Here is a 27,207-nt window from a genome sequence, read left to right on the forward strand (position 1 = left end):
GGGCACCCACTGGGAACAACCATATGTGGGCAGCTACATACCCACCTGCCCAAGAGTGTTCCCCTCAGCATCTTCAGGGTCTGGGCAGGCAGTGGGGGCAATGTGTGGGGCCTGCAGCAAATGGGGATCGCAGCAGAGGGTGTGGCATGGCACATGCCCTCCTCCCCTCGCTGCCATGGGACAGCACAGGGACGGGGGGGGGGGGGGGGGTGTGCTGGGACAATGATGCAGCTGTGGGAGATGGACCCCACGTGCACCAGTGTCCCCGCAGGAGGAGTGGGGGTCTATTCCTGGGGCCCCTCCCGGGCCTCTCCTGGCAGTGTGACCTTAGGTGGCAGCTGAACCGCCTGGAGATGTTTGATAAGGTCACATGGGCAATAGGGTGCCCAGCGAGAGGATGTCCCCTGAACTCCTGTGCTCTCCCTGCATGGACCATGCCATGCCCTACCCTGGCACCCACCTGCAGGTAGTGGTAGGCCAAGTCCTGGTGGCAGGACTTGGATTTGAGCAAGGCTTTGTCAATGGTGGCAGAGGCCTTCTGGCACACCTCCCGGGCATGGCTGAGCGTCAGCGTGGACCAGGAGCCTCGCTTGATGTAGTTGGAGTCGTTGTTGATGGGGATATTGGTGCAAGGGGTGACTTTGAGGTCGTTATTGCTCTTGGAGGATTTCAGCATGTGCTCGCTGATGGTGTTGTAGGCGTGCATGAAGTACTTTGGCTGGCTGTGGTCAGGCTGCCGGCCCAGCGTCATGAGCCCCATGGGGTTGCGGTAGCTGCAGGTATCGCTGTCCAGGTTGTCATCTGAGCTCCACCAGCCAGAGATGTTGGACCTGGTCCTGCGCTTGGGCTCAGAGGTTTTCGCTCGGTCCTTGCTCTTGCTCCTCCGGTTTTGCTTGGTGTCATCTGCCCCCTTCTTCCCATTCACGTTGCCCTTGGTGGGGCCCTCCAGAGATTGGGACTTGGCGAAGAGCTTCTGCACAGAGTGGACAAGGTGCCGGATGCGCCCAGGGCTCTCGCTCCGGTGCTTCGCGTCACTCCGCTGGAACTGGAGGGTGCTGAAGCCATCCCTGTGGATGGGCAGCTGCTTCTCAAACTGATCAAGGAGGTTTGCAGGCAGGCGGTTGATCTTTGTGGCTTGAGCATGGCTCGGAAAAGGGTTGTCGTCCGGGACCTCGAAGTGGGAGTTGTAATGAATGCGGGGGAAAGTGCTGCTGTTGGAGATCTGGTTGTTGAGTGGAAGGAGACAGTCACCATGGAGCGTGTTCTGGGCTGGGAATCGGGGATCCATGGTGAAGGAGTCGGTGGGGCTGAGGAGATAAGGGTTCCTGTCCTGGGGGGCATAAAGAGAGTCTTGAGGGGAGTCCAGGTTATCAGAGAGGTGGCGGCTTCTGTTATCTCCTAAGCCCTTCATGGTCCCAGTGCTTCCCAGACCATCACTCAGGGACGGTGTAGCAGACTCCTCGCAGGAGCACTGGCCCCGCTGTCCCGCAGACTTTCCTGTACCTGGAGGAAGAGGACAGATGCTGAGAGCCAGATGGGAATCCCTCTGGCAGCCCAGGGGGCATCCCCGTGGGGGCTGTCCCAGCTCTGAAAGCAAATGCCACCAAGGTTATAGAACAAAGGAGAGAAGCAGGATAGGAGAGAGCTGACACGGCAGGAGGGGAGGAGAAGGGGCATGAAACCAGGCACTGAGGAGAACAGGGCACAGCAGAGGAGGAGGGGCAGGATTCACTCTCTTTGTTAAATAACCATGTGCAGCATCAGAACACCAGCAGCGCTGTTAAGCAGCCTGTGATTGAGCACTGAGGCACACAGGCACGGCAACTGCAGAGACAGAGTCCCCTCCCCAGCAGTGTGACAAAAGCTGGCAGGGCACTGCCAGCAGATCCCTGCTCTGTCCCATTTGCTCAAGGGGCTGGGGAAAAACCTGCTGTCAGACACTGCACCGGTCTGCCCTGAGCCCAGGCAGCCTAGAGCCGACCACCTCATCCTCTGCCCAGTGTTTCTGTGGTGCCAGGATCTCGGGTCTGGCAGCCTCTGCTCATGCAGCTGCGCTAATACGAGGTGATGGCAAATGCCTCCTCTCAACCACTGCCAGGCTTGTGGCATGTTTTACCCCGGAGCACAGTGTGTCAGTAGCTCTGCGAGAGCAGAGGTTTCTGAGGACTCAGCGCCTGACCTGAGAAGCTGTTTGCTGTTCAGATGATGATTCCTGCCGTGCTGCATGACTCCTGAGGAGCTGTGTCACCCTCCAAGCCTGCCCATCGTCCCTGATACTGTCCCCTCTGCCACAGCAAGGGGCTGAGGTTGGCCACCTTTGGCCCATTTGGCAGGTACAGGATCCCTGCAGGGTGGCAGAGGGGCAGCTGGACAGAAGGAAGGGAGTCAGGGGACATCCTCACTGAAGGTCTCCCCAGTGGTCTTACCCCATCCTGCTTGGCTCAGAGGGATCCTCATCTGCACCCTCATCTGGGTTATACAGGAAAAAATGACAAACCTTTTGGGGCTGCTTAAAAAGAATCAATAAACATTTATGTGAATTGAGTTGTCAATCAGTGAGTTGATTTTCCATACTTAAAACCTACTTGAATAGGTGATGAACTCTTATTGGAACTTGAATAAATGAACTCTTATTTCCTTTTAGCTTAGTTTCTTAGTTCCTTTTTGGTTTAGTTTGAGAGGAAGAGTGACTTTTAATACAGCTAGATAGGGGGAACAGTTTTAAACTAAAAGAACAGAGCTTTAGATTAGATATTAGGAAGAAATTCTTCCCTGTGAGGGTAGTGAAGCCCTGGCACAGGTTGCCCAGAGAAGCTGTGGCTGCCCCATCCCTGGAAGTGTTCAGGGCCAGATTGGAGAGGGCTTGGAGCAACCTGGGATAGTGGGAGGAAATAGCAAAATTAAAGAAATGTAAATCTGTGCCATGCAATGAAGGCCTGACGTGCAGGGGAGGAGGAGTGGTGCCAGGGGCTGGGCTGCCTTCAGGTCTTCGAGAGGCAGAGGCGCAGGGAGGAAAAACTGAGGGGCTAGGGATGAGTGGGAAAGGAGGGAAAGAGAAGCTTCTGGAGGGGCAGGAGCAGAAAGGATGGGAATGTGGGAGCAGGGGAGGGCAGGGAGCTCCCTCTCTCCCAGACTGGTGAGTCCTTGCCAAGGGTGGACACTCGCTTCTATATGGCAGGGAGTTCATTGCTTCTTTCTCCTCCTGTGGACTCCTGCTGGGGTGTCACAGGTCCTGATCCTCCTGCCTGTCCTTCCAGCTCTGGGATCCCTTTCCTTGCTGGCCAGGGATGTGTCTGCTGCTGGGCATGTGTTGGGGGCAGGGCTGCCCCCCCCCCCCAGCTCCTGGTGCCCACTATGCTGTGTTTGCTGCCTCCTCTGTCAGCTGATCTCCCTTTAAGATGGATTAAACTGTTTTCTTACATTTCAGTTACTCTCTGCAATCCATAGCACTTTCTTGAGACGTGGGGTCACAGAAGGGAAAAGTCCAATTAGCTTCTTCCCTGCCATCTTTTTAATTTGAACAGATGAAAAAGCTTGAAACTAAATCTCCCAAATCCATGATCCTTCAGCTCACAGACTGGGCAAGGGCTGCCTCCCAGGGCAGCTGCCCAGTGCCCCCAGTGTGTCTTCCTGCCCTGAGCCAGGCACCACAGCAGGGGGGTGGCCTGTCCCCCACCACAGAGGGGACACTCAGGGTCATCACAAGACAAGACCTGAGTAGCAGATGGTTGCAGCAGGGGCTGCCAGGGTGAGGACAGGACCCCTGAGCCCATGGGAAGGGGCTGGTCTTGCCCCATTACTTCCCTTCCCCTCAGCCTATTTTCTCAGGGCTGACCTTCCTCTTCCCAGTGACTTTGCTGATGCTCAGAGGTCTCTGAGGTGAAGCAGGTAAACTGACCTGACCTGATTTATGACACTTTTGTGTGTCCCAAACCTCAGCTGGAGGCAGCCTCCTCTTGGGCATGGTTCACAGCAGCAGCATGGGAGCTGCCTGCAGGCTTGGATGGGCTGCACCCAATTCAGCTCCAGCAGCTCCAGACACTGGGCAGGGGATGGAATTACATCAGAGAATCATGCAATGGTTTGCATTGGAAGGGACCTCATCCTTCCAAATCCCTGCCATGGGCAGGGACACCTTCCTCTAGACCAGGTTGCTCCAAGCCCTGTCCAACCTGGACTTGAGCACTTCCAGGCATGGATCCCCCACCAGCAGCTGTGATCAGCTTCTGTGCTGGGGCTCTACATGACAAGGGACTTGGGCAAACCAATGTCACTGTCCGTTTTGCCCTCTCCCTTTGAACTTTTGTGGCGGATGTGGGTTTTAGGACAAGCTGCCCTTTTTCTATTGTCTAAAATTCCGCAAACCCACCTTAAACCATCTTATCCTGAGGGCATGGAGAAGACAGGTCAGAGGACAGGGCAGACCCTTTCAGCAAGGACATACAGCCCCTCACCTTGCCAGCCTCACCACACCTCGCTGCTCTCTACTTCTATCTGTTTCCAGGCTCTCACTTTGCAGTTGGCTGGTGTTTGCCAGCCTGATGTGTGGCAGAGGGGTCCTGGGGGTGCTGCAGGTCACCAGGCAAGGTGGCTCCCTCTCAGCAAGCCTGGCAGATCACAGGGAGCTCCAAAAGCACCCCATGTTCTGTATTTCTGCTCCTTGTGTGTAGAGTGTTGGGGGTGCAGGCTGAGCGCGGGGTGCACCCTGAGCATGGGACCTTACACTCCTGTAGAACCAGGGAGCTGCAAACACTGGGCTGGTGGCTAATCTCACCCTCCACAGGCAGCTGTGGGGGATGGCTTGGTGCTGCTGCCCTCCCTCCCTTCTCCCCTGCCCCTGGCACACATCTTCCACACAAGGACTCCTTGTCCTCTCCCTGGCTGCCCTCCTCTGCTGACACAGCTATCACTGCTGCAGCTGAGCGATGCCTTGACACAGAAATGGGCACTCGAAGAGCTCTTTAAGTGGTGCTGAGGCCCTGGCACAGGTAGCCCAAAGAAGCTGTGGCTGCCCTGTGAACTGGATGAGCTTTAAGGTCTCTTCCATTCCAAACCAGTCTGTGACTCTGATTCTTCCTCCCCAAAACCACAGCAAAAAGCATCATCTCCCCTTCCCTTTCTTTCTTCTTCTCTCTGCCTCCCCCTCACAGCTCTGCCATAGATCTCCTGCTATTCCCATCAGCAGAGCTTTCCAACAGCTTCTAAGTTTATTCCCTGTGGAAATGCCAAAGCCACTGCCCACATACTGCATCCATGCTAAATGGAAGGAGAGATCTACTACCCCTTGGGAGAGCTGGGTTCTCTCATCCCCAGCTGCCACATCTCATGTGAAGGACATAATGCACCACAAAATCACTGCACCTGTACACAACACCTGGCACCAGACACAGTGAGACCTGGGTCCAGATGGTGCCAGCAGAAGTCAGAGACTCTATCCTTAGGCTCCTTGGCAGGCATTGATATAACCCCCTGTGTGGGTGGGGAGCATTTCTTGAGCTCACAGCCAAAGCAGGGTTCACCTGGACAGGGCTCGTTGGGGATGGACATGTGTGAACAGGGTGTGTGTGACAAGACATGTAAGAACAGGACAGGGGAGAGATTGGTGAAAGTCAGCTGTATCCTGGGCTCATCCCACGGTGTGGGCAGTAGGTGAGGGGGGTTTCCACCCCTCTGCCCCACTCAGGTGAGACTCCACCTGCGGGGCTGCCTCCAGCCCTGGGGTCCCCAGCATCAGAAGGACATGGAACTGTTGGAGCAAGTCCAGAGGAGGCCATGGAGATGCTCCGAGGGTTGGAGCGCCTCTGCTCTGGAGCCAAGCTGGGAGAGCTGGGGGTGTTCACCTGGGGAAAGGAAGGCTCCTTCCAGGGCCTAAAGGGGCTCCAAGAGAGTTGGAGAGGAACTTTGGACAAGGGCCTGGAGTGACAGGACAAGGGGGAATGGCTTCCCACTGTCAAAGGGCAGGGTGAGATGGGATACTGGGAAGAAATATCACAATGTGAGGGTGGTGAGGCCCTGGCACAGGGAAGCTGTGGCTGCCCCATCCCTGGAAGTGTCCAAGGCCAGGTTGGATGGGACTTAGAGCAACCTGGTTTAGCGGAATATGTCCCTGCCCATGGCAGGGGGCTGGAATGAGATGGTTTCTAAGGTCCCTTCCAACCCAAACTCTTTGATAATTCTCTGGTTCTCTGATTCTATGTACTCCTGAGGCAGGGCTGGCCACGAAGGAGGAGGAGCCATTTGGGTGCTGCTCAGGAGAAACGGGCAGAAGTATCAGGAGAAGCAGCAGTGTGTAAAATGGGACTGCTCAGGGCACACATCCTTCAGAAGACACCCCTGACTGACAGGGCTGCAGGCACCCTTTAGAGTCATCTAGTCCTCCCCTCTGCCAATCAGATTTTCCAGGGCTCCACATACTGCGCTCTCCCACATAAACCCTGGCCCAGCCATCCAAGCTGGCTGCAAACACAGAGGTGGCTTTTATATATAGAAACCAGCAGCATGCTAACAACCGGCTGGAGAAGGAATAGAGGATTTGCAACCCGCAGAAGAAAAATGCCTCCCCTCACCCTGCTGCAAGAAGCTTAAAAGATTGTGTACTGTGGTGTAGGTGACGTGGGTCTGCCCACACGCACGGAGTCAAACGTTCCCTGAATTAGCAGGAACACTTGATGTGGCGTTCGGCGAGGGGGGCCGCCGGCTGCCAGAGCCCTGCATTAATGATGATTCAGAGTTCAGAATCTGATCGCGGGGGATAAAAATAGTCAGCTTCTGCTTAGAACAATTCATTACACAACAGACCTTCCTCCAGCCTCCCCCTGCCGCTTGCTGCTCCCCGGGATGTTTTCCACTGCTGCCTGGGGAGCTCTGTCCTGGGGTAGAGGATGCCAGGGCTGAGCAGCAGCACTGCCCATCCTGGGATGAAGTCAGGGGCTCCTGAGGAGGAGTTAATGTCACATGGATGTTCCCACTGCGACAGTATCACCAGAACCAGGCACTCTCTGCACAGCAATGGAGGGGAGACAGTAGCCACACGTCTCACCTGTGAGAGATCCCTCCTTGGGAGATGGGGAATCGCTTTAGAGGACTAGTCTGCCCATTGCCTGCGGGTGTCCCAGGGGCTCACCCAGCCCATCCTCAACCCCTTGCCAGGCAGCTCTCACCAGATGGACCAAACCCCAGCACTGGCAGCGTTGGTGTGTGAGCTCGACGGAGTGTGTGGCGCTGATCCCTCAGCACTGCTGTGTCCCAGGGGAAGGATCTCCTCACATTTCATCTCACATCTGAATAAATGGCTTGTGCCTTTAGAATGTGGGATCTGCTCACAGGTCCTGAGGTCTCACAGTCGCTGAATATTGCCCTATTGCCACCCATACCTGTGGTCTCCTGCTTGTTCTTCAGGCCAAGGGCCATCTCTGCTGGGACTGCCTGCTGGTGCACACTGGGGCGATAAGGAGGGATGGGATCTGACTGGTGCCATCCCAAAACAGATGAGGAATAATTTATCTTCCTTAAATGCTCTAAATGCTTTTTTTTTTTGGTATCAGCACAGCCCAATGCTGTGAAAGTCAAAGGTTGTAATATGACAGAGATTTTTAACTTCAGGTGTTGGCTAAGCTGGAGGAGCAGATGAACTCCTGAGAGACACAGAGAACTTATTTCCATGCTAATGTCATTGGTAATATAGTCAACTCTTAAGGGAGCAAAACCCCAGAAACTTCACAACCTATTTGTCTGTCCCTAAATAGAAGTTTCTCAAAGTTCTCCATGACATGGGATCTGCTCTGAAGCAAGAAATGCAAAGCATTAAGTAGGTCAGATGAGATAAATGAGACAGATAATAAAGGGATTTTTCCGTAAGACAGCAGGAGAGCTGATGAGGTGGTTGGAATGGAAGGACCAGGGCAGCAAACGTGCCTTTGTCTTTGAAACCCACCTGCACTTGGGGCACATGCTGGAGACCACAAGGGTGGTCATGTCCTGCTCATGTGGAAAAGCAGCTAATGAGAACATTCTGGACCAAACCTGACCTATTCTGGTCAGGGCTGTTCAAGGTGCCTGGAGGGGGTGGGGGAATGTTTGCAAAGACCCCTGTGGAGCAAAGCCCTTACCTTGCCTATGCTATGACTCCCAGGGAGTCCACATTTGAACTGAAAACTTGTGACAGAGAGGAAGACAGAGACTCTGCTTGGCCTCCTGTGCTACCACCCTGCCCAAGCCCCATCTGACTCTTCCTGCCTCACTGTGCTGCCAGAGCAAGCAGCAGTCCCCAGACTGGGGGCACCAAGGACCACAACGGGGAGGAGGAGGTCCAGCCTGGAGAAGGGGAGACTGAGGTTAGACCTCATTAGGGTCTGCAGCTTCCTCACGAGGGGCAGTGGAGGGGCAGCACCGATCTCTGCTCTCTGTGACCAGCGACAGCACTCGAAGGAACAGGTGGAGCTGTGTCAGGGGAGGGTTTGGTTGGATCTCAGGAAAAGGTTCTTCCCCCAGAGGGTGGTTGGGCACTGACCAGGCTCCCCAGGGCAGTGGGCACGGCCCCAAGGCTGCCAGAGCTCCAGGAGGGTTTGGACAACACTCTGAGGGACAGGAGGGGATTGTTGGGGTGTCCTGTGCAGGGCCAGGAGTTGGACTTGATGGTCCTTGTGGGTACCTTCTCACTCAGGATATCCCGTGATTCTATGATTCTGTATCTCCTTGCCCTCGATGTTTGTGGCAGAGTAGTTACAGCATGCTCCAAATGATGAGGGCTGTCACTTCTGCACCATCAGGTCTCTGCTGCTGTGCAAGGATGTTGCTTTGCTCCAGGACAGATGTTCTCACTGCTTAAATGTCCAAATGAAGCCAGACATGTCCAGATGATGCTAGGCAGGGCCCTCCCTGCATTTGGGATGCAGTATAGAGATGCTCTTTGGCAGCGGATTTGCTCAGTGCCTTAAACAAAGCAGCTCCTCTTGCGTGAGGGTCCTGGGGCAAAGAAGAGCGGGAGGGAGAAGCCAGCAGCTCCCTCTGCCATTCCCTCAGAGCACAGACTGGGACCATCCACAGCCTCCTGCATGCTTGGAGCTCGGGAACACTTCCTTTGTCTCAAAGTGGGTCAGTGCGGAGGCGTGACGTTACTATAGCAATAGGGATGAGATTTCATAACTTTATTTTGTGAGGGGCGTGTTGCAGGATTCACTACTAGATGGTTGGAGAATTGTCATTGAATCACCCTCCCAGCTCCCCTTCCCCAGTCTCCTCCTCCCTCCTGCTCCACTACCCTTGTCCACAAACACACAGCTGGGTCTGTCCCCCACATCCCTGTTTCTGTAGTCCCAAAGTCACCCCTGGGCCATACTGTACCTCTCACAGCTTGCTGGGCTAGAGGACTAGGCCGGATTCAGTATACTGTGCACCATGTGTCTCTCTGGGCTCCAGGGCTGTCCCTCATGAAGACCTGCTGGGCAGAGAGAAAAGGGAAAATATGTTCAGGTCACAGAGATCAGAGAGGCATCTTCCTGATGAACATCCCAAGCCACAGTCTCGATGCCGTAAACACAGGATAGTTCTGCCTGACACTGAGATTGTGCCAGTTCAGTCCTAGCAAAGACACAGGGCAAACAGGAGACAGCACCTTCCTCACATTCCTATGTGAGGAAGCAGAGGCAATGCCCATGGGAGCAGGGGAAGATGTGGAAGTGAGTCCCATGTCCCTCTGTGGGTCACATGGACTGAGAGGATGGACTGGAAATCAGCCAAGTGGGGAGGAAAACATCCAAAGTGCCCCTGCTCCTTGTCTGGGGGCTCATGGCTGGGGTGATCCCCTTCATGGGAAAGTGCCCTTTGACTTTCCTGCCCTTGTTTCTTTGTCATGGAATAACCCCCTAAGGGCCCCCTTTGCAGCCCTGGGCAGGGGGGATCCTGTAACCCTCTGTGCCTCATGCTCTGGGCTGTGCCCTTGAGTTGAGCCCTGGGAGAGCAGACACTGGAGAGACACAAAGGAATATCCTGGGGATAAACACCTGGCTAGGGTGGCAGATGGCAGCCTTTGGTGTTCCCTTTGGCGTGTCCCAGCTATGCACTGCCAAAACCCGCGTCTGACTCTCACCTAGTGATGCTGCTCATTGAACCCCTGCTCGAGCAGCTCACACTGGAAACCCTGTAAATCTCTCCCATCTGGTCACTAGGTGCTACTGTGCTGCAGCTAAAGCCTTCTGCTTCTTCCTTTCCTGCCATCCACCATCAGCCACACTGCAAACAACTGGAAAAATACTCCCTGCAGAAAAAGTCAGGTAAATAAAGAAAGGAAAAACCCCCAGTGATTCTTAGTGTCCTCAAAATCCTATGCACCGCACAGTGAACATAGCCTGAATTACCTAATCAGTGAGGTTAAATACTATTTGGGATTTACATCAACAAATATCCAAGCGTTTCTATCCTGGACTACGAGGTTCTGGGACAAACTGAGGAACTCAGCCTCTTGCTGCTGGGAAGTAAGAGATGGGAATGGCCTGGGAACTCAAAAGAGGAGTCAGCCTTCCTAGGACAGCTTTTTCATTCCAAATTGAACAGAGGTGGCCATCTGGGTTTGAGAAGGCCTGTCTAGAGCTCAAGGGGGGATTAAAATAGGTGAACCCCAGTTTCTTGGCTGGGAGGATACATGGAAAGCCAGGACAAGGATATGAACCTTGGCAATTTTTCGAAGAAAGCTGGATCTGAGTACTGGACCTGACTGCCTCTCTGATGATGCAAAAGATGACCAAACTGGTGCCCCAGTGCCAGAGATGAAACAACAGCTCTTTGTAGAGAGATGGGCACTGCAGTGCCCATGAGACTCCGCTCTGTCACCTGCCACCGTCCAGCAACAGGGGTTTTATCCTCAGGTTAACTCATGCCTGGGTGGATTACAGACATCCCAGGTGCATTTATGCTTGGGTTATGGCAGAGACACCGTGTTTCCTTCAAACATGCTCAAAAGTCCTCCTTAGAATGTGCTCCAAGGAAGCAAAGACTAGATAGATGGATAGGTACAGTGCAAGTAGAGAATAAGAGGACTTTTTGTCCACTGAGAGGCTCTCATGGTGGATATCCCAACAGACAGAAGAATGGAAAGCCTGGGAAAATCAGAAGACCACCCTCCTAAATCTGGTACAAACCCTCATCACCTTCCCACCTGAACCCCAATACTGTGGAGAGAATGATTAAAGGAAAGGTGCAGGCCCTGGGACAGCCAAACAGGAGGAAGGGCAGCCACATCTGCCCCCAGAGCTCATCTGTCTTCTACACCAAAACACCTGTTTTTTTGTTTCCTGCTGCTGAGTCTGGGCCAGGGCCATGAAAGCAGAGACACATGCTGATCCAGAAAGTGCAGCTCATGTGCCCCTTCCTAACCCAGGAGGCCTCTGTTGTGGAGATATCAGCTCTTAAAAGCAAGGAACAATTCCCCACCCCAAATCCAGACATTCCTGAGCTCAAGATGTCAGTGAGGTGCCAGGTCGCTGCCAACAGCCCACTGCTCCCAGCACTGTGTGGATGCAGCTCTGTGTGACTGTGACAGGACTACTTGTGACACGTCCAGGTCCCACAGACAGCCATCAGCAGCCACTGCACTGACACCATCTGGCCGTTTCACAGCTCTCTCCATGGGAAAGGTGAATTCCAGCTACTAGTGAGCTGTGCTAGGTTTGAGCCAGTGTAGAGCCTGTGACAGCCACCAGCACAGCCAGTATCCATGGCCAGTGCTGCCTCCAGCCGCCCAGAGCATCAGCACCACTGATCGCTGTCACCTGCTATCGCTGTCCTGCTCTAAAGCTGTGATGGAGGGTAGCACTATGTACCACTAGACCCACTCATGTCCATCATGGAAGCCATCAGCATCTGCTAGGAATGGTCTCAGCATCCCTCCTGGGTGCACAGATATCCACCACAAGCACCCAGCGTCCTGTATCACCACCAGTAGCTATTGGGATGGAAGTATCTGTTCAGTGCTGACATCACTCATCACATCTGTGCCTGTCACCAGCACTCTCAGGGTACCCCAGACACCCAAGAACAGTGCCAATCCAGGCACCCCTTTGCACATCTGATATGTGGGAGGAGGAAAATGTCTGGGTGCCAGGCCTCCCCTCACCCAGCAGGTTCCTCATACTAAATGATGCCATTGAAGCTCTGGAAGAAGAAGCACGCTGGTGTGTAACACTGCTTTTCCCTTTGCATGCTGCTCTTGCACTGGAAAAGTGGCACTATAATTGCTTTTAATTAATATCAGCGTCAACGCCCCAAGGAAATGCAAATGAACAATTGTGCCACCTGCACAACTACATTATGTTACTGACCAGCCATTCACCTCCATCATCCCTCTTTCTCCCTCCAGCATCTCCCTCTTCTTCCCATTCTCATGGGTGGGACGCTCATGGCTGCTGTATGACAGGGTGGGATTGAAGGCAATGCATGGAAGGCCATGAGAGGTGCTGTAAGCTCAGGCAAGTGGACTGCAGAGCAAGGGAATGGTGGGGAGCAGGGGGGAGCTGGGATCCCTGAGTTTCCAGGCAATGAAGGCACAGAATGATGGAGGAAGCAGCCAAGGGTCCATCCAGGGTGGTATGCTCACTCCCATGTTGTTGCTTGCTCAGGGTTGTCCTGCTGGTGAACTGATGATCCTTCCCCATGTGATTCAAGACCGTTTTGGTGAACTGGGGTCTCAGACGCTCTGCAGCAAAGCCTCACTGGAGAATCAGCTCGTGATTATTGCCCCTCCAAGCCTAGGATGGGAGCTCGTGATTATTGCCCCTCCGAGTCTAGGAGAGGAGGGCCACAGACTGCTCTGCTGTAGCCTGTGTGATTCTGTTGGCCTTGAGGTGTGGCTGGAGAAGATCTTGAAATGACTGATGTGGCATTCCTGATCCTTGCTATTGCCACCTTAGAGATGGCTGCAGCTCAACAATGGAAAGTGAAGGATCCAGTCCTGCTGAGCTCTGAGGAAGGCGCTCCTCTCTAGGAGCCCAGAAGGTTCCTGGAGAGATGCCTTGTCAGCAGAGGAGTTGTTTGGGTCATGGGAGCAGGGAAACGAGGTTACAGCACACAGCAGGGGCTGTTCCTCTTCCTGTTCACCTGACAGGAAGGTGCCCTGAACACAAGGACAATGTGCACTTATCCTGCCTAAGATTTATGGAAGCTGGAGTCAGCAAGAGGCTGAGTGCATCATGACTCCCAAAGATGTAAAGACTGACCCAAATGCCACATCACTGTCAACTAAGAGGAACCCCAAGATGGACATGAGGAACATGGTGGCTCAACAGTTGGACACATCTGTACAGAATGATGGTTAAAGTGAGACCCTGCCTTGGTCAGTGCAGGACATGGCAGTAGAAGCAGGGCCTGTGTGTGGCACCGACAGTGTCTTACTAGAAAAGAGGGTCCATTTCTGTCAGCTCGCTATCTGGGTAGATGTCCATAGAATCATGCAATCATTAAAGTTGGAAAAGCCCTTTAAGATCATCAAGTTCAACCATTAACCCAGCACTGCCAAGCTCCTAAACCGTGCCCACGGGTGCCATGTCCATATGTTTTTTGAACACTTCCAGGGATGGTGACTCCACCACTACTCTGGGCAGCCTGTTCCAGTGCCTGACCACCCTTTCTGCGAAGAAATTTTCCCTAATATCCAATCTAATATGAGTGACTGTGGAAAAAGATGGAGGCACGTTGACCCAAAGCCAAAGAAAAGCATATTTCCAGTCCTACAGTTGCACTTACATTCTGCTTGGGAATATATGGACTTAACTATCTCTGCCGGCTCTTATTCTAACCCTTGGCTGATTAGCAAAGCCAGAGCACATAGGGTTGGATTGCAGAGGTGGGTTAGCCAGCCAGAGCTGGAATGTGGCTGTGGAGTAAAGAGAAGGCCAGAAGCACTGGCTCGGAGCCACCTCTGGTGCTGCCCAGCCTGTCCCCAGCCTGCGGCTCAGCACAGGCTGTTCTTGCTGCTCTCCTCACCCAGGGAACCTGGGATTCTGCTCCTGCCTGGGGCCTGGAGCAGGGTGGGCTGCAAAGTGCCATGTCCTGACCACACTGAGAGCCAACCTGCTTCCCAGTGTCAGGAACACCTGAAGGGTCTGTCCATGCCACTGCTCCTTGCTCCCCCTCCCTGACTATCCCTTGTCAGCCTGAGCAGACAAAGAACAACATCTCTCACTGGGGCTGTGCACAACCTGATATGGCCACCCAAAATCTCAGTAAAAATTCCCTAAACCAGGTCTCCCACACTACCACTTGTCAGAAAGTCCTACGCTTGTGTTGTCCCGCTGAGAAGCCCTTGGCATTGTCCCTTCCCTGGCTCCGGCAACCCTCTGTGCTACAAAGCTCCTGGAATGTCACCCGGGATAACTCACATCACCCACAGGGTACCACGGAGGTAGAAACACTTGGACCTCCCTGGGGCAGGTCCCTGCTCTGTGCTGATCACAGCTGCCTCTTGGCAAGGGATGGAAAGGATGAAGTACCTGGAGAAGCCGTCTGTGGCAGACCCAGGTAAGGGCAGACCGCACTGAGTGGTGCTGAGCTGTGTCGTGTTGCTGTGTTGCTCTGCTCTGCCTACTGTCACACTGACTGTCACTGCCTTGCAGTGGATCAATTCATAGCAACTCCTTGGGATGAGCGGGGCTGGTGGCCATGGGGTTGTGCTGGTGGCCACAGGGTTGTGCTGGTGGCCACAGGGTTGTGCTGGTGGCTGCAGGGCTGTGCTGGAGGGGAGGCCTTGCTGTGGCAGTCAGGGCTGCTCCATGCTCCTGTGAGTGCTGAGCAGCCGTGTTGCCGCTGTGGAGTGGAGGATGCTGGCGCTCCGATAGCAAGGAGAGCTCTGCAGGTGCCGCATTTAATGATTACGATGAGTAATTCCTTTTCAGTCCTTTAATCAGTCACTTTTAATTAGTGTGCCAATAGTTTTTTCCTTAGCAAACAGCTCTTTCAAGAAGGGTTTTTGCTGCATCTGCTGGGTTGGGAAAGCACCGTTCCCTGACAGGGCTCTGTGTTAGTTCTTCAGCAGGAGGCTCCTCCTGTGGAGGCTGTAGGACTGGGCACATGTGCAGCGCATAGCACAGGTCCTGCCTTGGCCCACACCCAGCAGGGAAGACCCTTGATGCTGAGATGGAGGCATTCCTGGAGGTGCCCCAGGCTGGTGGCATCCTGGACATTGTGTTTTCCAGAGGACCCAAAGACTGGCTTTCTCCTCTTGTGGGCAAGGACATCCTCCTTATCCACATCCCTTTCAGCCTTTTTAATTTCTCCTTTGAAACTTCCTTAGCTTTGTGATTCTGATATCTCAGAGCAGTGAGTTTCACAGGTGAATTTTGCCTGTGGAAAATGATTCTTCCTTGATTCCTTTCTGGATGCTTTGTCCTCATGTTAGGGAACAGAGTCACCAAAGCAGCTGTTCTCTGTGTTGGGGCAGGCTCTGCTTCTCAGATCCCAGCCCATGTCGCCCCTCTCACAGAGGTGTCCTCAGCTGTAGAGGCCTGTTTATGGTGCAGGTATTTCCCTGGTACTCTGGACACAGCTGTGTGCCTAGGCACTGGTGGTTGTAGGTCACTCAGCCCCAGATTCAAAGCAAATGCCCAGATGCCCCTTTCCTATCTCATCTCCATGTCACTGAACTCCTACTTAGATGATCCTACATCTATACATCAGCATCCAGCTATTGGGCCAAAAGGTTTGCTTTCATTTTCCTTTGAATAATGTCAGCCTACACTTCCTTTTGGTGGCCTTTCCCTCTCCCTGGCTGGGCTTTTTCCTCTTCCCAGGGGCCTTTGCCCTCTGCCCTCAGAGTACCACTGTTCCTTGCTCCTTTCCGCTCTGGATCAAGGGAAGCTCTGTCTCTCTGAAAGGCCCCAGCCTCTTCCCTTTTCCTGCCCAGGGTGGGATGTCCAGGCTGGCCCAGATTCCCATGAGTCACCAGCAAATCTCAGCTTCCTTCTGCAGGCACCCCAATTACAGGGCAAGACTAGCAGAAGCAAGCTTATACTTACAAGGCTAATGAAAATTAATCATGCCTCCCCCTCCCTTTCCTGGGGGAATAGTCATGTCCAGGAAAGAGATTATAAAAGCATTATGGGCGACTGCTGTGCTGGGCTTTGGCACTACCCAGGAGGCTGTGGAGGGGCTGTGGGCTGTGTTTGCAGGTCACCTGGAACTCAAGGGTTAAAAGTACCCAAAAATGAAGTGCTGCCTGTTCTCCCCCTCTCTGCTGCTGGCTGAGGCAGGGCACAGATGGAGCCTGGAGCCTGCATGGAGCCAGGCAGGCTGGAGAGCCTTTCTGTGCTTTTCCAGGCAGCTGCAGCTTCTCCCTGAGCCTGGACCCCTCTGGCATCATCTGTCTCCTTGCAAACAGAGAATGGGGGGGTCATAGTCCAGGGACTCCCAGCCCACCCAGCCCAGGGGAGTTCCTCAGGGTGGCCCAGCACAGTCCAGTTGGATCCAGGCAGGCAGGAGCCAGTGGCTCCAGGCTGCTGCACAGTGAAGGGATGGAGAACAAGGCTGTGCACATGGCCAGATGGAGGAAAACACATCAGGGACTACTTCATGTTGCATAAGTGTGGAAAACCAGAGCATTCTGTACCCACTGGAGCCACTGGTTCTGGAGACTGCTGCAGTACATGGATGAACCCTGGTAAGTGCAGAAACCATCACTCTTGTTCAAACTATCACCCTTACTCAGGGGAAACTGAGGCACAGGAGGAGGCAGATCAGCTATGGAGAAAAGGATGGACCTCCTGTCCGTTGAACTGTGCCCAGAGCCAGCTCCTGTGGTCCCTGCTGTGCAAGGAGTTCCCAGGGATGTAGTGTCACACACCCTGAGTCCAGAGCTGAGCTCAGAGCTGACCAATCTGCCTGCCCACCACTCCCCGCCGCTTACCACATCCCATCGCTTTCCAGGCTTAAAGATCTCCACATCCATGATCAGCCTCTCCCTCCCTGAGGCTGCACCGGTTGGGAGTTGGGAAAAGACAAGGAAGGGGCAGATTGCCTGGATCAGGATCCGGGATGGGAAGAGATGAAGACCAGGCTCCAGTGGATCAGAGTCTGGGATGGATGGAGGGCAGTGAGGACCAGGCTCCAGAGCCAGGCTGTAGAGCTGCTCCCAGGCCTGTTCAGGGGAGTGCCACTAGAGGAGCCCATCCCGTGGCTCCCACCACCTGTCACAATAATTAACTGTTGCTGTGGAGAAGACAGGAAAGGAGCAGGAGGTCAATTTTCCATTTCCCAGTTGTGTATAACCAGTTCCTAGCAGGCAGCCTGAAAATAAATCTCCATCAGTCCCGTAACCTCTTAATTAACATCACCAGTTACAACACGTACTCCCCAGCCCAGACACAGCTGAGCGCAGTGACTTGATGTAAAGGAGATGGAGGCGGGGCTGGGGTACAGCTGGTGGGAATTCTCCAGCTGGAAATTCTAGCCATGCTGTCCAACATGCTGAACTTGTCCTGCTCAGACAGGGAACCTCTGCCTCAGCTTCCCTTGTAGTGCTCCAGGACAAGGAGAGCTGCTGGGAACTCCCCCAGAACCAGCTGCCCTTGGGGCAGCTGGCATGGATGACAGAAAGAAATTTGGTGGAACAACTGGAGTTTCTTTTTTCTTTTGCATAGTCTGGAATAAAGAAGAAAAGAAGGTCCTGTGGGTGAAACATTAGATTAGAGGGATGGAACACCTCTCCCATTAGGAAAGGCTGAGAGAGCTGGGGTTGTTCAGCCTGGAGGACAGAAGGCTCCAGGGAGGACAGAAGGCTCAGAGCCCCTTCCAGTGCCCAAAGGGGCTGCAAGAGAGCTGGAGAGAGACTTTGGACAAGGCCTGGATTGACAGGACGGGGGGAATGGCTTCCCACTGCCAGAGGGCAGGGTGAGATGGGATACTGGGAAGAAATATCACAATGTGAGGGTGGTGAAGCCCTGGCACAGGTTGGCCAGAGAAGCTGTGGCTGCCCCATCCCTGGAAGTGTCCAAGGCCAGGTTGAACGGGACTTAGAGCAACCTGGTTTAGTGGAATGTGTCCCTGCCCATGGCACGGGGCTGGAATGAGATGAGCTTTAAGGTCCCTCCCAGTCTCATGATTCTGCAGTTCTGTTTTTGATTTTCTCCCCATTAGTGATTTCTCTCCCATGCTGTCCCCTCCCCCTCAGAGATGACCTGGCACAGAATGGACACACTCACTGCCAGCATCAGCCCATGTGAGGAAAGGAAGGAGATGGGATGAAGGAATCCAGTTCTGCTCCTACCGTCATCATGCTTGGCACTTATCCTGAAAGCACCGTGCAAACATTAACTAATTAATCCTCTGAACACTCCTGGGAGGAAGAGTTGCATTGACATGGCTCCTATTCTAGACGCCTGATAAATGCAAAGGATGGTTGGGCCAGGAGACACCAGACAGGCAAAACTGGCAGGTCATGGTGGTTCCTCTGCTCTTCCTGCTGCACGTGGCAGGGCTGGGGAGGCAGGAGATGTGCTGGGAATCATCTATGTGCTCTGGGATGGAGAGGGGACAGCCACGGAGGAGGTGGGGTGGAGACCATAGCAGGGACTGGGGCAGAAATACTTGAAGAGAGAGTAAAACTAGAGAAGAATGAGAGGAAGATTATGAGCCCTGTTGTCCTCACAGACAGACAGACTGCTTCCAGTTCCAGCTTTGATGGGATTTTATAAGTATCATAAAATTAGATTAAATGGAAGGAACTCTGACACTGCTGCTGAGGCATCCTGGAGGGAAGTATTGAGAGAAAGCATTTTGACTTTAAAAAAAATGGATTTTCACTTGCACAGTTTGGCAGGCGAGTTCCCCAGAGGATCTAAAAAATCAAAACGTGAGTTTCCAGCCTAAACATCCCCAAACACTGCACCACTTTTGGTGTCCTTTAGCTGAGCTCTTTCTTCTTCACCCTCGTGTTTACCCAGGAATGCATCCCCTTTCTTTCAAACAAGCCAGGCATCCTCGGGATTTGCAAGGCTGACTGTGCTCCCTTAGGATTGGCCTTGCTGGGATCCTGCATTTAATGCTTCCTTACCTTCCCCCCTAAATCCTTTTGGAGCTCATATGCCAGGATCCCACTCCCTGGGTCCATAAGGTATGCCCTGCATGCAGCACTCCTGGCATCCGGCTGTTGGGAAAGACCCTGGCTGCAGGGAAACCCCCATGCCAAGGGATGCAGATCCATCCAGGGAACCTGGCCATGTTTGCCACTGGGGCTGGCTGGGGACCCACATCACTCCTGTTTTCAGCCTCTGACCTCTTGGACTTTTCCAACCTGAGTATTCCAGGGGATCCCCAGGGGTGTGGGATCTCCAAAGTCCAGCCAAGGTCCTGCTGTTTTCTCACGACTGGAATTCAGTTGGACTCACCTACTGTGCCTAAAATTAGAGCTGCTAAATTTTTAAACACAGCAGCATGTGAAGAGACCAGAGGCTCTTCCCCATCACCTGCCCACAGGTCTGGAGAGACACAGTCCATCTGCCTAAATTCTCACCATCTCTTAATGGTGTTTTTTCTGGAGGTGGCTATACCTCAATTGGATAAGCCTGGCAAAAACCTGCCATGGAGCTGGCTGGACTTTTGGAGTGGACCTGGACCCACCTCATACAGACACAGGTGCTCCTGGTAGAAGGACATGTTTTGTTCTGGTCCCCCTGCACACAGAGGCAGATTCCAGGATAATCAGTTCCTGTTCCTCCAAGGGGCCCCACATCCAGTGGAAAAGCTCCTTTTGGACTGGAAGGTTTCCAGTCAGCTGCCACTGTTCCACAGAATCACAGAATGTTCTGTTTTGCTGTTTTTTTCCCCACAAGGTTACTGGTCTGGTGCAACACAGGAGAGCCCCGGAGGATACTATGAGGGGAAAGGGAAGGGTGAGCTGTGTAGGGGTGGCAGGACAGCCCTTTGCTCAGGCAGCTGGGTCACGGATGGTAATGCTGAGCCCTCCAAGTTCCTCACCAAAGCAGAGGGACGAAACATGAAATCCTGACTATTTGCAAAGTAAAACCCAACTAAGAAGGACATCAGACCCTGACTGCAGCAAACAGGTTCCAGATATCTGAGGTCCTTCCGAGGGAGCTGTGGGCTCTCCTTTCTTTTCGCAGTTTTAGGCCACCTTTTAGCAGTTTAAACACATTCTTGCCATTTCCCAATCTGAAGCACACCCATGTGCAGCAGCCACTGTCCACAGCTGCCATCCAAAACCATGGCAGCCCCTGTGTGTCCCCTGGAGCCCCTCTGTGTCCCCTGGAGCAAGCCTCAGCCCTGGGACAGGGTTACTGCAGCAGGAGCAGAGCTGGCGCTCCCCTCTGCTCACACACCGTGTCCCATCTGGAATGGGGATGCAGGAAAATAAATGCATTTTCCAGTGTGGTTCAGAGGCCTTCACTGAGGACTTCGGGTGCTAAAATCACCCATTTACTCTAAAACAACTTGCCCAGAGAAGCTGTGGCTGCCCTATCCTTGGAAGTGTTCAAGGGCCAGGTAGGATGGGACTTGAAGCAATCTGGTCTGCTTCAAAGTAGGAGGTATCCCAGCCCAGAGCAGGGTGGTGGAACTGCATGGTCTTTAATATCCCTTCCCATCTAAACCACCCTGTGATCTACTCTGCTCAGCTCAGCCCCTCCTCTGGGTGCCCATGTGGCAGCAATGCCCCATGCAAGCAGCCGTCCCCTCATCACAGAGGGGGAAACTGAGGCACAGCAGCACACCCTGACAGGCTCTGCAGGGCTGCAGCCAAGTGTGCAGCTTCTCAGCTCCCTCCCTGCCTCTGTCCAGTTGAGTAATTCACCTCTCAGCCCAGGACTCCAGAAAATTCTTCTTCAGTCTGTTATATAGCAAGAAACAGGAAAAAATGTCTACTGGAATGCTGATCCCAACATGCAGCTGTGGGGTCCACCAACACTGGATAGTGTTGTGTGTCTGCAGTTCATGGTGAAGCAGAACTGAGATCAAATTTGGGAGGCTGAGGTTCTGCAGCTGAAAAGGATCTGTGAGCTACCTACAGCGAGAGAGTGAGCTGGAGAGGGGACAGAATCACAAAATCATAAAATCATTAGAGTTGGAAAAGCCCTGTGAGGTCATCGAGTCCAACCATTAATCCAGCACTGCCAGGTCCACCACTAAACCATGTCCCCAAGTGCAACATCCACACATCTTTTGAACACCTCCAGGGATGGTGATTCTACCACTCTCTTGGGCAGCCTGTCCCAATGACAACCCTTTCAGTGAAGAAATTTTCCCTAATATCCAACATAAACCTCCCCTGGCACAACTCCAGGCCATTTCCTCTTGTCCTAAAATATATCCAGGGACACCAGCAGCCTTTGCACACTGTGGACTCCTTTGTGCTTTGGGAACATCCCACTCTGGGACGAGTACTGGTCCCCAGTCCCAGCATGGCAACCTCATGCTCCCAAGCTGTAGGGTACCCAGGTGGCCCCAGCCAGCACCCTGCTCCAGTTTGGGAACTAGGGTACAGCCACCCACCTGCTGCAGCCAGAGCAGCTCCCATGGGAAGGCTGTCACTGCGGGCTGCCAATGTCACAAATCCTCCAACGGGGCCATAGCTGACATGCTCACCCTTGAGCTTTACACATTTTCAGGGTCACGTATTTCCTTGTTTCTGAGGCACACAGTGGACAGGAGAGGGGGCAGCTGTGCCAGGCTCTGTGCCCCGCAGACATCTGAGTGGGGCCAGCGCAGCTCCACTGCTGACTGCATGAGCATCACAGCCCCATCAGCAGCACCGGCTCCCCAAGGTTAAACCCTGCCAGAGCCACAAGCCAGTGGGAATAACAGCCTGGGGACCAGGGCAGGCCGATGCCAGGCACTGGTAGGCACCCAGCAGCCTGAACACAGGTCACCACTGGGCGAAGGAGATCTGGCTGAGCTGAATGTGGGAGGACAGGGTGTGGGATGTAGGAGGGATGTGGCTGTCTCACCACACACACAGCTCCATAAATCATGGGGAATATATGTAACCCCTGCTTCCCAGCCTGTCGCAGGAGCTGGGTGAGATTCTCCTCTCTGGCTGCTGGGGCACAGTCCTGGCAGAATGACTCCTAGTGCTGCCATGTGGCCGAGGACCATGGGGCTGGTGGAAGAAGGGCTCCCTGGCACTGCTGCTGCCCGGGGTGCCTGTGAGCATCCTGTGCCCATCCCCAGCTTCCAGGGCCTCAGGAGCTCCCTGTGGAACCACCTCTTCTACTCAGGCAATTCCACCCCAATGTCTGGGGGCTCAGGCTCTGCCCCACCACAGAGCACTGCTGTGGTCTCCTTCCTTGGACACAGGACAGCTGCTCCTGAGCAAGCTGCTGGCATGAAACATCTGCCTACAGACCTGACAGCGCCCTTCCCAAGCCAGGAGATCAGGTAGGTATTAGGTGAGGCCCTGAGCCAAGACATGGAGCAGCTCCAGACAGAAAGGAGTGATCAGAAACAGTCCTGGGCTCACTCCGGAAAGGGCAGGGACAGCACCCATGGACCAAGACAAACCCAAGACACAGACTGCTCACAAGACAAGGAGGTTATAAACAACCAAAGCCCATTTACCAAGAATTTATAGCAGATGTGTCTCAAATCCCCCCAACACTGTCTCAGAACCAGGATTCACAGCCACAACATACACTACTGCCACACCTGCTCTCAGCAACTCCTCTGGTCCTCCTTTCCCCACTGTTGCTAAAGCACCTGGCCTGCAGAAAATAAGACAGGAAAAAGCCACCAGCAAAATAACATTTTTTGCTTGCAAACACTGCTTTGCAAAGCCAGGCTGTCTCCTGCTCCACAGGTGAGGGAGCATCTGGCCCATGACCTGGACCTGTAGGGCCTTGAGAGCCCTCCAGCCTGGGAGACTCCCCCTACCTGGAAGGGGGTGAAGCAGTGAGGGGCTGTTGTGTCACATAGCAATTCAGACACAAAGACCCAAGGCTGCAGGAGTCCCTCTGGGGGAGGGAACCAGCATCACCCACATACTCCCTGAGCCCATCCAGAAGCTCTTCCAGGGGGGGCACAGCGTCCCCCCACACACCCTGAGCCCAGCCTGGAGCCCCTCTGGGAGAACCCAAGCATCCCTCACACACCCTAGCCAAGAGCCTCCCTCCAGCCAAGTCTCTGCATGCTGCAGTGTCACTTTGTGCTTCCACAGGAAATTGCCGAAACTTTTCCCCCAGCTCAGAGCTCAGTAGTCAGTTTGTTCCTTCCCAAACCTCCTCAGCAGTGAGCAGCGCCTGAACCCCTTGGCTCACACTCGGGGGGGGGTCTCCACACCCCAGCTTCTGGAGCTCTGGCAACACCCCAGCTTGTTCTCCTGTATTTAATCAGCAAAGCTCTGGCCTCCTGATCACAGCATTCCGACGGTGTGCCAAACAGCCTGGAAAAGCAGAAGGAAGCAAATAAACCTCAGCATGCGGTGTTTACAAATTCCTCAATCTCTGGTTTTCTAGAAAGTCAAACGTGACACCTGAGCATCCAGCATTGATTGTCCTGCTCTCCTGGGTCTGGCGACATGAAGTGTTTCCAAAACCACCTCTGGGCCCCTCTGCAGAACCCCTCCTGACATCCCACAGAGCGCGCGAAACCCGGGCCCATGGCTGCTCTGTGTCAGGAAGGATGGAGGAGGCCAGGGCCACCACAGGCGCCTGCACAGCCGGTCCCTGGGGGGACACAGGCTCTCAGCTGTGCTGGAGGACCCCACTCTTTCTAGGTATGCCTCCCACTGCTGAAGATAAAGGGAGCCATAGACGAGGTAGGTGAGTCAACCCTGATCTGGATGTTCCCAGGGATGGATCCTGCTGCTGGTGCACAGCTCCTGCTGGGGGCCCTGCCTGGACCTGGCCAGCTGCGAGCTGGGCAGCGCCTGCCATCACACCCCTCCTCCAGCTCAGCCCCTCTCTTAAACCTACCACAGCCCCCTGCCCCCAGGCACTCTCCCCACTCCCCTGGCCTCTCCCAAAGGCCAGTCCCTCCCAGGAGCAGTGCTGGGAAGAGCTGATGCTGGTTATCTGGGTGACAGGATTGCCTCCCCCTGTCCCTGCGTGCACATGCCTGCACACATGGGCTGACACTCACACACACGCACTGGGCACGTGCTGACACAATTCCTCAGGCTGTGACAACAATCCAGAGCCACCACAAGTGCCCAAGAGAAGGGGGAGCAAAGAAGCGGGAGACAAACCCATTGAGAAGACCCCAGGGGTCCTCGGGTGACAGGAGAAGATTGGGGACACATAGGATGACAAAGTCCCTGATGGGCAGGCTCCCTGGGATCTGCCGACTCCCTCTCCATAACTCTCCTTGCACATGCCAGTGGACTCCGGAGCTGGTGTAGGGTGGGTGGGCTGTGTCCCTCAACCCACTCATGCCAGAGGTCAGTTGCCTTCTTAACTTTGGCATCAGCACTGGCAGTGTTGATGTGCACTGGATGTGCCAGTCTGTGTGTCTCTGTGCTCCTGCTCAGGGGAGGGGACAGCTGAGCGGAGCAGGAGGGGGCACAGGTTCCTGCCTAGCACTGTCCCAGGGGCTGCCTGCACCCCCACAGCCTTGTGGCATGGAGGAACTGGTGGCACATGGAGAATCTGGGGGCACATGGAGGCTTTGGGGGCACATGGAGGCTTTGGGGGCACACGGAGGAACTGGTGGCACACGGAGGAGCTGGAGGCACACAGAGGAGATGGGGGCATGCAGAGGAGCTGGGGGCACATGGAGCAGAGCTGGCAGCAGGAATGCTTGTCCAAGGCTGCTGGCACCTCCTGTTTGTGACACCTGGTGTTTTTGCTGAGGTGGACACTGAGAGGTCATGCCTTCTTCCAGGGATGCTTCTGCACCTGGGCTCTGGAGATGTTTCTCTCCAAATCCCTCTTAAGTCACTTAAACCTTTTGGTGCCTCAATTCCCCATCACTAAAGCGAGGCTTATCCTATTTCCTCTGCCTGGCTTACCAGGAGAGCTCATAAGCCACTCAGGACCGGAAGAGTCTCTGAATATGGATTTCTGGCTGGCTGGCACAGTGGGGCCTGGGCTCATTAGGGATTAACGTGATCACTGTTCTGTGTCTGGCAAGCAGAAGCCTGAGGGTGTGTGTTCCAGTGCTCAGAGCTGGGAGTGTTACAGGGATGACACAACACACGCTTCCAAGGCTACCTTGTCATTCCTGATCCATTCCCATGTAAGGAGCATGGTGGGCTCAGCTCAGGCATCCACAGACACCAATTTATCTTGTGCTGTTATCTGACAATAGACTATTTGCTAAGGGGTCACGATGGGTGACAAACACCCTTCAAAGACTGTGGTGTCGGTGTGTTGACATGTATTTACACTGTAGAAAAGCATAACACCTCAAGTGAGAGGGATGGTCACCTACAAACACCCTCCTCTCGCACTTCCCCTGATGTGTTCCTGTTCCTGTCCTTCAGGGGTAGCTGCATAAGGATGATGTGAATAAACAGGGAGTTTACAGAGGAAACAAGATGGTGTTGGACACATCTGACCATCAGACATCCCTAAACCACCCTAAACCACTACCCTCAGACCCGAAAAACTCTAAACCACCATGGCTGAACATTCACCCCTCTGCTGCTCCCCACCATGGTGATCTAGCAGCAGAAACTCTCCGATGAGAAGTGCAGAGCAATGGGACTGCTGCACAAAGTGGGTGTATCAGGCAGTGCTCCAAGTCAGATCCTGGAGAGACCGAGGGTCTGGGAGGTGGATTTCAAGGAGACTCATGGAGGGTTTTTCTCTAAGCTTGGGAGAAAGATGGCCTGTTCCTGTTGCCTCTATCTGTCCTCCTGCCCTCGCTGTGCTGCAGTGCTGGCTGTGTCCCAGGGTGTGTGCCCAGTGAGGAACTGGCCACAGTGGTAGGAAGCAGTTCCTTATCTCAACCAGAACCATGGGACTTCAGCCCACAGCATTACAGCCCACACATACTCTGAAAAGTCAGAAACAACACTTGGGGCAGGAGAATCTGAGAACCCCATTAATGCCAGGTTGGTTGAGGGTTTGTGAGTGCCTTGCACCTGAACGAGAGCAACTCAAGAGTGTCTGAGCTGCAGCTGGGACACAGGTCTGGCACAACAGCCCTGTGAGCACACCAGGAAAGCTGCTGCTTAGCATCTGAAGTGATGTGTTAATGTAAGATGAGAATATACTGGGCTCTACCCAGTCCTGCCTTTGGAACCATTTATCATCAGGGCAGCCTGTGCTGATGGCTGGAAGTGCAATGTGCTGCCAGGCAGGGTGAGCTGACATCATCAGAAACACCTCTGGAGCCAGGACAACATCAGGATGCTATGGAGCACCAGCTGGAAATGGCTTCTGACCATGTCCCCCTTGCCCCTCTGCACACATGGAGATGGTTAGAGACACCATGTCCCTGTGGGAGGTGACATGGCCATCTCTTCACATTCCATTATTGAGGATCTTTCTTTCCCAACTCTCTCAAGGGGCAGGACACTCCACCCTTGCTTTGCACAGGTTTTGCTGTAAGTGCCTCATTCAGGATTCTGGAAGAACCACGTGATGGACTTGGGAGGGCATATTCATAGCCTCATACCCAGGTCCAGCCTCTCATCTGACTTTTGGGTTTGCCCTGTCCCAGAGCCAGTGCCTGCTGGGGGCTGGAGGGGCCAGGAGGGTGTATGGTCCTGCATGGATGTGTATGGTCCCAGCAGTCCTGGGCATCCGTGCCTGCCAGTTGGCATCTGCCAGAGAGCAGGATTGACAGCCAACCTCCAACAGCTCCAGTGCGTAGGCACCAGAAGCCAGAGCATCACATGCACAGGCTATGGTGAGACAAGGAGGTGATGCTGCTGGTGCAGGGCTCCCACTGACAGCCTGTGCCCAGCTGGGCTGAGAGCAGGAGTCCTGAGCTGAAGCTGGCACAGTGGGCCAGAACTCACCCTCAGAAGGTCAGCAGAGGGGCTTGTGCCTGAGGATGGAACAACAGAGCAAAGGTGAAAGGACATGCACACTGCAGGGACGCTTCAGCCCTTTTCCTTTTGGGAGGAACCATCCTGGCTGTCCTTTCTTCCCTTTCCCTTTCCTCTTGCGATCTATAGATCTCAAAGTGCTTCTGAGGACTTCAGAAGGGACAGCAGGACATGATAATCTGCTCCTTCCAGACCTGCTGCAGCCTGGACTCCTGCCGAACACCCTCACGGCCCACTGGGGACTGGGGCTGGTGGGAGACACAGGCAAATACTGTGGCACT

At 54.0% G+C, this 27,207-nt stretch overlaps 1 protein-coding gene across 7 annotated transcripts in view; it reads right to left on the reverse strand.

Annotated features, from left to right (window-relative positions):
* Positions 1-27,207, reverse strand: part of DLGAP4 (DLG associated protein 4) — a 149,137-nt gene that overhangs the window by 61,786 nt on the left and 60,144 nt on the right. For all 7 annotated transcript variants that reach the window (XM_064674430.1, XM_064674432.1, XM_064674431.1 and 4 more), the window contains exons 2-3: positions 9,343-9,436; positions 461-1,503 (exon numbers count right to left, since the gene is read on the reverse strand). In XM_064674430.1, the coding sequence (XP_064530500.1) occupies positions 461-1,411 (951 nt within the window). In that variant the 5' untranslated portion in view covers positions 1,412-1,503; positions 9,343-9,436. The remainder of the gene's footprint in view (positions 1-460; positions 1,504-9,342; positions 9,437-27,207) is intronic.

The sequence above is a fragment of the Pseudopipra pipra genome, chromosome 17, assembly GCF_036250125.1.
Source record: "Pseudopipra pipra isolate bDixPip1 chromosome 17, bDixPip1.hap1, whole genome shotgun sequence".
Taxonomy (NCBI): Eukaryota; Metazoa; Chordata; class Aves; order Passeriformes; family Pipridae; genus Pseudopipra; species Pseudopipra pipra.